At 41.4% G+C, this 12,636-nt stretch overlaps 1 protein-coding gene across 1 annotated transcript in view; it reads right to left on the bottom strand.

Annotated features, from left to right (window-relative positions):
* Positions 1 to 1,235, bottom strand: part of LOC126334709 (probable tRNA (guanine(26)-N(2))-dimethyltransferase) — a 74,927-nt gene extending 73,692 nt beyond the window's left edge. The window contains exons 1-2 of the mRNA XM_049997219.1: positions 897 to 1,235; positions 735 to 822 (exon numbers count right to left, since the gene is read on the bottom strand). Coding sequence (XP_049853176.1) covers positions 735 to 822; positions 897 to 1,123 — 315 coding nt within the window. The 5' untranslated portion in view covers positions 1,124 to 1,235. The remainder of the gene's footprint in view (positions 1 to 734; positions 823 to 896) is intronic.
* Between the last annotated feature and the right edge of the window lie 11,401 nt (positions 1,236 to 12,636).

Below are 12,636 nucleotides of genomic sequence, written 5' to 3'. Positions count from 1 at the left end.
ACTTTTTAATTAACACAAGGCTGAAAGTTTTTGATGTGTACTGGAAAGTTTCTGCATTCATCATCGATAAGGGTTAGTTAATGATCTTCCATTCTGATGAGGATGGTCTCATTTTTTGGGTCTATGGACAAAAACTGAATCTAAAGTAATTTAGTCTAAAAGACCAAATCTTTGCTTACTGAAAGCAAATTTAATCCAAAACATTACTCTTGAGCAAATACCATTTTTATGAATGTACTGCAATGAATAAGGATGAACATTTGGTCTTATCACAAACAGAAAACACTGGCAGTTGCAAAAGTGCCATTAATTTCCGTAAGAAAAAATAAAATTCACAAGACTACAAAATGGCTCTGAGCTCTATGGGACTTCACAAGACTACACAATGACTGACAACTGAACAGTTATTTCATGATCCATAGACGAAACCAGCTGAATTAATAAGTCAAACTACCTCAACTTACGAAAACTTCACTTAATCTCTCTTGCTAGCATACATTTAATAGTACTTGCTGTTAATAACATGAGTTAATGATGAACTGACCTAACTACAAGACAAAAATAAAACATATTGAGATGAACAACATACGATAGCAATTTTTGTTACCTGTTCTGTACGTTAATTATTGCTCGACAGGTTCTATATCCACGAACATTTCTCAAATAACATTAAATGACTTGTAACTCGATGAATGCAAATAGTTACATGTTCTAATCAAGTAGACATTACCAACCTCGTATCTGATTCCCGCTTGTGGCTGACTTTCTTGTGGACCCTGCTTTTCCAACCTTTCGTTCGCAAGTAAGGTTAGAACAGCAGTACTGAAAATAAAAATTTAAAAATTGTACTTACGCCGGCATTGTTATATTACACGACAAAGACTACAATATGATACCTTATATCCCTATTAAACTGCTGAACCGGATTATAAAATACGTTGTTTGTTGACTCAATAATAACTTTTGCCTGCCCTTCTTCTATGGTTACAATATTTTCTTTTGCTTCCGTGTTCGGTTCTACACATGTACTAGCCATAATCGTTTTCACATCGAGTGTATTAAGCTTCAGGGTTGACGCTACTAATCGACGTAGTTGTATAAATACAGGGAATCGTTGTGTCATACAAGTCTATCTGATCTAAATGCTTGACATCAAAACAACAACAATGCCACATGTCCATCCCACTGTAAACAAATTCAAAGACGTACACGACCAACCAACACTCAAAGATGTAAAACACCAGACCAAGACATTTACAAAGACGATGAAACGATTTTTGTATTTTCTCTTCAAGACGAATACAATCTACAGGTACGGAAAAATGATTTTTGTGTATTGTCTTCAGTAATGAGTAAAGCAGTTTCACTTCTTTCACCGACTTACCTCGAAGATGGCTCAATCGCTACCAGCCGACACACGCCCGAAAGATAAAAGAATGTTCTTATGGCCAGGAAACATACATCAAACAACATTTATGAGGACCTACATATCTCTCATTTACCTCATTTAATTTGTTTTGTTTCTTTCTAAGTACGAAATAACCTCAAATGCAATTAAGGCCAGTTTACACTGGCCATCGTGTCACGTCACGTCTAAACATTCTACAATGCATTTCAGTTGGCAACATTCACACAGGCCTTCAATGGGCTGCCACATTACACCAACGTTTCCGTGGAAGAAAGTTGTCGACGGTATCCGTGTCTGCTAACATCGGAATTAATCTACTTTCGCCACGCTCTTTCAAGTTATTGTCTCGATTTTGTGCTTTTGTGTATTCCTAAGTTAACACGACTGTTAGCTGTGTAATAATAAGCTGAGAGAATCGCTTTTGTCTGAAACAATGTCTCATAGCTGTCTCGTGTCAGTTGCTGAGACTGGGAGATGAAGATACACTAATCATGGCCTGCATCTGAATAGGAGGATGAAGGAAATAGCACATCGCCAAAAGTGTTGAGGGGTGGGGGGGGGGGGGGGGGGGCAACCACACTAGACGCAATCCCTGTGATTACTGGAATGAAAGGGAACATTGTTTAGGTTAGAGTCAGGTTACAGAAAGATATTACTGAAATAATTTACAGTAGTATAAGAAGATAATTGTATTGCACAAACCCACTACAGGCTACAGCAGTCCACTCACCCCACCGCCGCCCCACAACGAACCCAGTGTTATTGTGTGGTTCAGCCCCCAGTGCACCCCCCCCCCCCCCTCTCAAGGAATGTCTCACACCTGACTAGTGTTGTGGTGGTTGTGTGGTAGAGTAATTATGGTGTACGCATAAGTGAAGAAAGTGTCTGGGCAGCAATCACCGACATAGTGTAACTGAGGTGGGATAAGGGGAACCAGCCAACATTTGCCGAAACGGATGGAAAACCGCCTTAAAAACCATCCACGGACTGGCCCAGCACACAGGATGTCAACACTAACCCGCTGGGGGGATTTATGGCAGGGACCGGCACACCTTCCCACCTTGAAAGCAGTGCATTAGACTGCGTGTCTAACTGGGCGAGTCACAAGAAGATAATACTTGTAACAGTTTCAACAAAAGTAAAATTAACTTCCTTCATCAGAACATAAACATGTTGAAGAAAAAGATAGATGAGCTTATTGCATGCCTAGAAGGTATGAAAAACTCTGAAGTGACAGATGTTCTGTGCCTCTCTGAACACAATGCAACCACAGGAATGGAGAAGTTAAATATAATGGATTATCGGCTTGCATCATCTCCATGTGGAGTTGATGTGGAAAAAGGAGGAGTTGTAACATATGTAACATTTGGACACAAAGTCAAAAATACTGAAATAAATACACTCCTGGAAATGGAAACAAGAACACATTGACACCGGTGTGTCAGACCCACCATACTTGCTCCGGACACTGCGAGAGGGCTGTACAAGCAATCATCACATGCACGGCACAGCAGACACATCAGGAACCGTTGTGTTGGCTGTCGAATGGCGCTAGCTGCGCAGCATTTGTGCACCGCCGCCGTCAGTGTCAGCCAGTTTGCTGTGGCATACGGAGCTCCATTGCAGTCTTTAACACTGGTAGCATGCCGCGACAGTGTGGACGTGAAACGTATGTGCAGTTGACGGACTTTGAGCGAGGGCGTATAGTGGGCATGCGGGAGGCCGGGTGGACGTACCGCCGAATTGCTCAACACGTGGGGCGTGAGGTCTCCACAGTACATCGATGTTGTCGCCAGTGGTCGCCGGAAGGTGCACGTGCCCGTCGACCTGGGACCGGATGGCAGCGACGCACGGATGCACGCCAAGACCGTAGGATCCTATGCAGTGCCGTAGGGGACCGCACCGCCACTTCCCAGCAAATTAGGGACACTGTTGCTCCTGGGGTATCGGCGAGGACCATTCGCAACCGTATCCATGAAGCTGGGCTACGGTCCCGCACACCGTTAGGCCGTCTTCCGCTCACGCCCCAACATCGTGCAGCCCGCCTCCAGTGGTGTCGCGACAGGCGTGAATGGAGGGACGAATGGAGACGTGTCGTCTTCAGCGATGAGAGTCGCTTCTGCCTTGGTGCCAATGATGGTCGTATGCGTGTTTGGCGCCGTGCAGGTGAGCGCCACAATCAGGACTGCATACGACCGAGGCACACAGGGCCAACACCCGGAATCATGGTGTGGGGAGCGATCTCCTACACTGGCCGTACACCTCTGGTGATCGTCGAGGGGACACTGAATAGTGCACGGTACATCCAAACCGTCATCGAACCCATCGTTCTACCATTCCTAGACCGGCAAGGGAACTTGCTGTTCCAACAGGACAATGCACGTCCGCATGTATCCCGTGCCACCCAACGTGCTCTAGAAGGTGTAAGTCAACTACCCTGGCCAGCAAGATCTCCGGATCTGTCCCCCATTGAGCATGTTTGGGACTGGATGAAGCGTCGTAGTTTTTGTGTTGACCAGATCATACAAGAATGTGCTTGTCAATTGTAACTATAGAGTACTTCTCTTATAACTGTAACAGTCTACAGGTACCATCTAGGAAACTTTCACCTATTTATGAGAAATCTAGCTGCATTTTTGGGCTACCTGTCAGATGTGAAGAAACAGTACTTTGTGGAGATTGCAGTGTAGATTTCTTAAAAGATATGTAAAGGGAAAATGAACTAAAATTATTGTATGGGTTTTTCAATTTAATTTCAGTAGCCAGTTTTCCAATTAGTGTGCAGCAACATTTTTATAGACAGTGGTCAGGCAGAAATAATTATCGTTTTCCCTATTCCAAATGGACCATCTGAACATGATACACAATTAATGGAAATAAACAGTATGGTACATTATAACCTGGAGGCAGGTTTATACAAAGCAGAGAGGGTTTCTAATGAGAAGAGGATACAGTGCTTTAAGAGTAGGCTAAAATGGGTGGTATGGGATGAGGTATATGCAGAAAGAGGTGGTGATCTCAAATCCAGTTTATTCCATAGTGAAGTTGCATCAATATTTGAGAATTTGCTTTCCTAAAAAATTATCCAGAAGATCGATAGAAAAGCACTTTAACTGTTGATAAGTAAGGGATTTAGAATCTCATGTAAGAGGGAGAGGGACATTTCTGATATTACTTGCATACTACAAAACATACTGTAGTATTTTAATGGAAAGTCATTAAAAGTTCCAGAAGTATGCATGTCCTGACAGAAATAAATAAGATTAAAACTATGTGAGACATGAAACTTCCTGACAGGTCGAAACTGTGTGCCAGACCAAGACTCGAACTCAGGGCATTTGCCTTTCGCAGGAAAGTGCTCTAACATGTGAGCTACCCAAGCACAATTCACTCCCCATCCTCACAGCTATACTTTGTCTCCTACCTTCCAAACTTTACAGAAGTTCTCCTGCGAACCTTGCAGAACTAGCCCTCCTCAAACAAAGGATATTACAAAGACAAGGATTAGCCACAGCCTGGGGGATGTTTCCAGAATGAGATTTTCACTCTGCAGCGGAGTGTGCTCTGATATGAAACTTCCTGGCAGATCAAAACATCCCCGATGCTGTGGCTAAGCCATGTCTCAGCAATATCCTTTCTTTCAGGAGTGCTAGTTCTACAAGGTTCGCAGGAGAGCTTCTGTAAAGTTTGGAAGTTAGGAGACGAGGTACTAGCACAAGTAGAGCTGTGAGGACGGGACGAGAGTCGTGCTTGGGGAGCTAAGATGATAGAGCACTTGCCCGCAAAAGGCAAAGGTCTCGAGTTCGAGTCTCGGTCCGGTACACAGTTTTGATCTGCCAGGAAGTTTCAAATCAGCGCACACACCTCTGTAGAGTGAAAATCTCATTCTATGTGGGAAATGTCAAACAGAAGACAGGATAGCCAATCGATGTACAAGATGCGTAGCAGTTGAACTGAATGACAGTGTTGTGACTGATAATTCACAAGCAGCAAGTACTTTTAACGACCACTTTCTAAACACAGGAGCAAATACAGGATTAAATGGTTCATTTGAAGAAGCAAGAGGCTATATTAGACTGTCCTTCCACAAAACCTTAATTAACTAGAAGTTGCTCCAACATCCTTCACTGAAATTAGTACAATTATCAAAAATCTAAAAAACAAAAGCTCATATGGGATTGATGGAGTTTCAAAACAGATTATGAAAAATGTTTCCAACGTATTGTGTTATGTCCTTAGTGATATATGCAATGCATCATTGGCACAGTGAATTTTTCCAGATATTATTAAAACACTTCATAAGAAAGGTGACAAAATTAAATAACTATGGTCCAGTTTCCTTACTGAGACCTTTTTCCAAAATATTCTAAAAAGTAATATACTCAAGAGTAGTTGCATACGTAAATGGAAACAGTTTAATTAGCATATCACAGTTTGGATTCCAGAGAGGTTACTCAACTGAGAATGCTATTTATATACAATCATCAAGTATCATAACTCTGAAATAATAGTATATTGCCAGTTGGTAGTTTTTGTGATCTGTCTCAGGGCTTCGATTATGTAGATTGTGATACTCTCTTAGAAATACTCAGGTTTTATGTGATTATGTGCTTTACACACAGCTGGTTTGAATCATACTTAACAAACAGAATGCAAAAAGTTGTGCTCAAAAATTAAGATAACGTCGGAAAAAGTAGAACATTTTAGTGACTGGGGCCCACAGGGCTCAATTTTGGGGCCACTCCTGTTTCTTATTTACTTGAATGGCCTTCTGTTTAATATTCAACAAGCAAACACGGTACTTTCTGCAGATGATACTAGTGTTGTAATAAATCCCATTAGAGAGAAGGCAGCAGAAGAGTAGATAAATGATATTTTCCAAATAATTATTAAGTGACCGTCTGAATATTGACTCTCCCTAAATTTTGAAAAAACACACTACATGCAGTTCTGTGCAAACAAACAGAGTCATATCAGCAATTCATGTAACACATGAGCAGGAGACAGTAAACAGAGTAGAATGTTTCAAATTTTTGGGTGTTCATTTTTGTGATGAAAAGTGATCTTTTCAGGCAATTAAGTTCAGCTACTTTTGCTCGTTGTACAGCTGCTAATTTGGAAACAACATATTTTGCATATTTCCACCCAGTAATATCATAAGGAATAAGTTTCTGGGGTGACTCATGATTTAGAAAGAAAGTACAGATTGCACAAAAGCGAGCAGTAACCATAATATGTGGCTTTTACCCGTGGACATCTTGTAGCTACATCTTCAAAAATACAATACGTATATTCACTAATGAAATTCGTCATAAATCTTCTACCAAAATTTGAGAATAATATTGATGTACATACCTGCAACACTGGAGGGGAAAATGACCTTGACTACATATTGTTAAAGCTGTCAGTGTCTCAGAGAGGAGTCCATGTGCAGCAAAAATTTTTTTCATCATTTGCCTAATAACATATGAAACGTCCCCTTAGAAAAATTATACAAGACTGGTCTATGTGAAACGTCCTCTTTGAACAATTATACACGAATGTGCTTAAACTGACACACAATATTTTTAGCGCAACGCAATCTGACTTCCAAAAATCCCTACGAAAGAATGGCCCTGACTAACATTAACCTATATGTTTCACAAATCACTTACCTCACAAAAATCTTTGTTACTCGAACTACTGCAATACAGCGAGCGCCACTACTGCCAGCTAACTAAAAGATTCAAACTACGGAAGTCTCTAACTACTGATAGGCACAGTTAGCAAATGAAAGATTTTAATAGAGAACAAACAATGTATTTACCTTAATAGTCATAATATATATATTAGTTCATGACACCAATTCTTACAAATTTCAAAACTCCGCCATCTCTCTCCCCACGTCCACCACTGCTGGCGGCTCACCTCCAACTACACAACGCTACGCGCTGTTAACATCAGCTGCTGCTGCCCAACACTACAATGGCAGACAACAATGCAAACCAGCCACAGACTGCACACGGCACAGCCAGTGATTTTCATACAGAGCGCTACGTGGGGGCGGCCTTACCAATAAAAAAACCTAAACAGCCTACTTACATAGCCCCCATGCTCCCCACAAAAAAATTTACAAATTGTTTTGGGATGTGGCCAATACAGATTTGAAATTTTTTTTTCATAATTACAATAACAAAGAAATGAAATGCACACACTTATCGATACAATGTTGGTCAAAAGGTAAAATTTTCTCACAGTCCATAAAGACAGTCCTGATCATTCATCATAGTAAAATTACAGTGTTTTTTTTTTTTCAATGTTTGAGTAGTAAAAGAGAATGCACACGGACGTAGTGGATTTTCATGCCATCTTGAAGTAGTGTTGTCCTTCCAACGGAAAGACAGTGCTGACTCTTGACATGCTGACAGGTAATGGGCCACAACAGACCAAACCCACAACAGAGTGAGTCGAAGTTTTGAAGAATATTGGTAGCTTGGTCATCACAGAGCAGACCCACTGTAGTCCTAGTAGAGATTATGGTATTGTTGGGCCACCAGAGGTGCAGACCCACTGCAGTCCTTGTAGAAATAATGGTACTGGCGAGTCAACAAAGGTGTAGACCCACTGTAGTCCTCGTAGAGATGGCTAGCAGCCAACTGCTGCGACTGTGCAGGTGCACAATCACCATCGAAGAGTCTTGTGGACAATATAGCAAGTCCATAAACCACCACTTGTCCACTCAAAAAGAATTTGTTTGAAATGTCCTTAGAACCAGCAATGCTGTTATCCAGTCCCTTACTGAATTATTGACACACGTGCAAACATTATCAGTCCCTACTTCTCACATATTGTCCATATACTATGACCAACAGAAACGCATGCAGTGAAATGTAATTTACAAGTTACTTAATTTGATGAACTGGTCTCAATTACAACTTTATAGCATAAGAATACAATAACAAAGGTACAAAATACATCTTTAAGGAACATAACAATACAGATAACATTTGCAGTAATACAGGCTTTACAAAAGAATCGAAATAGCAAATACATCAGTGTTACTAGAATTATGACATAAGTACATACATAAAAGATCAGATTAACTAACTTTTGAAACATCAACTTCACACATAAGCATTAGAACAAAACAGAATAAATAATGTGTAAACATCTTTACAAGGTAAATAACATGTTATTAATGCAAATTATATTTGAGGATAACAGTATTCCTGATCATAGTGAATGTAGCTTAGTATTAGAAGAGAAAAAATTCTATGAAACAGTACACAGAGACAGGAAGAAAACAAATACCCAAGGGTACACAAACACAAACTGGGATAACACAAAAGGAAAGGACAGGGTTTGTTTTCAGTGTGACATTTGGTAGTGCAGTCCAACCCAAAACTTCATTCTGTAGATCTTTCGTCTTATTTCAACATTTGTTTCCACCAAAAATTTCTATCGAAGCATGTTTTTGTGTTTAAATGTTCACATATTTCTTACCTCACAAAAATCTTCGTTACTCGAACTACTGAAATACAGCGAGCACCACTACTGCCAGCTAACTAAAAGATTCAAACTACGGAAGTCACTAACTACTGATAGGCACAGTTAGCAAATGAAAGATTTCAATAGAGAACAAACAATGTATTTACCTTAATAGTCATTATATATATATATATATATATATATATATATATATATATATATATATATATATCAGTTCATGACACCAATTCTTACAAATTTCAAAACTCCGCCATCTCTCTCCCCACATCCACCACTGCTGGCGGCTCACCTCCAACTGCGCACTGTTAACATCCAGCTGCCGCTGCCCAACACTACAATGGCAGACAACAATGCAAACCAGCCACAGATTGCACACCGCACAGCCAGTGATTTTCATACAGAGCGCTATGTGGCGGCGGCGTTAACAATAAAAAAAACCTAAACAGCCTACTTACACATAAAATGTCTGACAGGTGAGGCAAGTTTTACATCTAATTAAAAAAATTTATCTTCTGGGTAACTCCTTCAATTTCACTGATGCATTTCTACTGAAGAACTGGTAGCCATAAAAAACTGTTGCAAGTGTAGAACAAAACTTTTCCAAATCGAGTGTCGCATTTACTGCCTTGCAAAAGAACTAGGGAAAAAGGTTTAATAATACGTATTATGTACAGCCTTCTCCACTCACTCACATCAAGCTCTGAACTTGACTCTGATATTAGCTGATGTATTGTTGGTTAACAATGACAGCATCGTTGATGTGATGTTGCCTGAGATCCAACATTTTACAACTAATGGTATCATTATGCAAAGTACATGTAGGTGTGTTTTTTTGCTACTAAATAACGCGTTTTTGTTAGTAAGACTATATAGGAAAAAGCAGCAGCTTACAGACATGTTCAGTGTTATACGTGAAATGAGTATTAGAAAATTATTTTAAAGTATGTTTATTCATACAGCGTCCTCTTGCTGCAGAGTGCTTTAGAGAGGTGACACACTACAAACCTTATTAAGAACTGACTTGTTGCGATTAGAGACATCGCTCACAGTATGTGGTTGGTCTCTTCTCACATCCTGCTTTTATAATGATGGCAAAGCAGCCTATAGAGAGCGCACTGGAGATTCACAGGTAGTGATAGGAATTTCTTAACAGTTAACGATAGTGACAGTCACAGCACAGTGATTCCTCCTTCATGTGATTGGCATCAGCCGATGTTCGCACTTTGATGCTTTGTACCATAGACTAAATATTACATTTATGTGGGCTATGACACCTCTGAGCTTTCTGGAGCCTTGTGGAGATTGCAGGATTTGGGAAAAAATGGTGGTGGTTCTTTTGTTATCAGATATGTGCAGCTTCTAGTGCAGTTTTTCCAGCAGTCATTGTGTGTTGTTCATAGTTTGAATCACATTAATGGCAGGTTAATTGCAATAACTGCTCTTTGGAGAATATACTTATCGACAGATGATAGGCGAACTCTGCAGCTCTCTCAAAGTTCACATCTTATTGTATAATGAGAGAGATGTTGGGAAATCTGTGAGTCGATGGCTGTGTGTGAAGAAACAGTTTATTTTGACAACACTATGACGCTATCTCAGTCTCATTCATGTGCGGCGAGACTTAAATACTTTGGATTATTGCAGAATCAACCGTCGAGCTTCATGCGCATAACCATCGACTAGTCCATAAACAAAAAATCATATCTCATTATTCTTCAAACGAATACTGTGCCACCATGCTTACTGTATGACTAAATCGCAGATGACGTGTGTGTGCTCCGAAGCGAAGCTTACGTGCGAATGCCTCTGATGTCAAGTGGAAACAAAAAGCAAGACCTATTCGACACGTGTGCGTGTCACATTGGGGCAGTGACTGAGCGAGGGATGTTTGTATGTGTGAACCGACAACCGTAGCGCTGATCGTCACCCGACGAACGGCAACAGGGTAATCCCATGGTCAATCGGAGCGCGTGGCGCCAAGTTCCCATAGTTTAAAAATGGTGCCTTGTCGACCTGCACAACATTAGTAATTTTGGCTCAATCTGGCATCAGCGATCCAGGTTTGAAATTTCGTGACACAATTTTTCTCCACCCTGTACATATAGCGTTAGTCAGGAAGAGAGGTACATGCTTTGAGGGGTGATTCTAATAAACATATGCTCTTTTCTTAACTGTTTGCAAGTAAATCAATGAAAACAAGTAGGAATGGGAAACGTGTAGCATCGTCCTTACTAACTGTGTCAGCACACAGTTCACTTGCACATGTTACAGTTGTTTACCTCAGTCCGACAGTGCTTGTCGTAGTGCACGGGTCTACAGTATTGTTTCGTGAACAACGAATACAGTTCTGTGTAGTGAAAATGCCACGGATCTTCACATACTCATAATATGCTGACATGGTGTTTGTCTATGGTTTGTCCAATGGGAACCCCAGAGCTGCTGTGCGAGAATACCAACAACGATTTTCGAATCGCAGAGTGCCAGATGCCGGTCAGTGTGGCCGAGCGGTTCTAGGCGCTTCAGTCTGGAACCGCGCGACCGCTACGGTCGCAGGTTCGAATCCTGCCTCGGCCAAGGATGTGTGTGACGTCCTTAGGTTAGTTAGGTTTAAGTAGTTCTAAGTTCTAGGGGATTGATGACCTCATATGTTAAGTCCCATAGTGCTCAGAGCTATTTGAACCATTGAGGAGTGCCAGATAGCAGGGTGTTTAACAGGGTGTTTCACGGATTCCCTGAGCGTGGTTCGCTTCCCAGCGTAAATGTTGTCTCTGAACATCCCGTACAAGAAACTCTTAATGAAGTTGAGAACATTCTTCAAGTAGTGGAACGCAAGCCTACTACTATCTCTGCCCAACTTAGTATTCCACAAACACGAGTGATACACACAGTACACGAGCACGGTACTTCATTGGCAGAGTGTTCAACATCTGCATGAAGGAGATGGTGCCCTTGGCAAGAGTTCTGTCAATGGATCATTGCCAGTGAGCGATTAATTCCATGTATTCTGTTCACTGGAGAGTCAACATATACCTGCAACGGAATCAACAACATGCGCAACTCTCATGTATGGGCAAATGAAAATGTGCACGGTACTCTGGATACGAATTGTCAACGACATTTCTTAGTCAACGTGTGGTGCGGTATTATTGATGACCAACTCATTGATCCAGTTTTTTTTTTCGATGACCTTACTGGGAGACCGAGCGAGGTGGCGCAGTGGTTAGCACACTGGACTCGCATTCGGGAGGACGACGGTTCAATCCCGTCTCCGGCCATCCTGATTTAGGTTTTCCGTGATTTCCCTAAATCAATTCAGGCAAATGGCGGGATGGTTCCTTTGAAAGGGCACGGCCGATTTCCTTCCCCATCCTTCCCTCACCTGAGCTTGCGCTCCGTCTCTAATGACCTCGTTGTCGACGGGACGTTAAACACTAAGATCCTCCTCCTTCTTACTGGGAAACGGTATCTTGAGTTTCTTCAAAATTTATTACCAGAATATGTGGAGGATATCCCTTTGGCGACACGAGTTCGTATGTACTTTCATCGTGGCTGAGCTCCTACATGTTCCACATGGCCTGTAATACAGGTGTCCTGGTCGATGGATCGGTCGCCGTGGAGTCATTGTTTGGCCACCGAGGTCACCCAATCTTACTCCATTGGATTACTGTTTGTGGGGGTGGATGTAGAGCAGCATCTACAAGCGCAGAGTGGACACAAGAGAGGAACTTCTCGCTCGTATT

This window comes from Schistocerca gregaria, chromosome 2 (genome assembly GCF_023897955.1).
Source record: "Schistocerca gregaria isolate iqSchGreg1 chromosome 2, iqSchGreg1.2, whole genome shotgun sequence".
NCBI lineage: Eukaryota > Metazoa > Arthropoda > Insecta > Orthoptera > Acrididae > Schistocerca > Schistocerca gregaria.
Note: the sequence above shows the minus strand (reverse complement) of the source record. Positions and strands in the feature narration are given on the sequence as shown.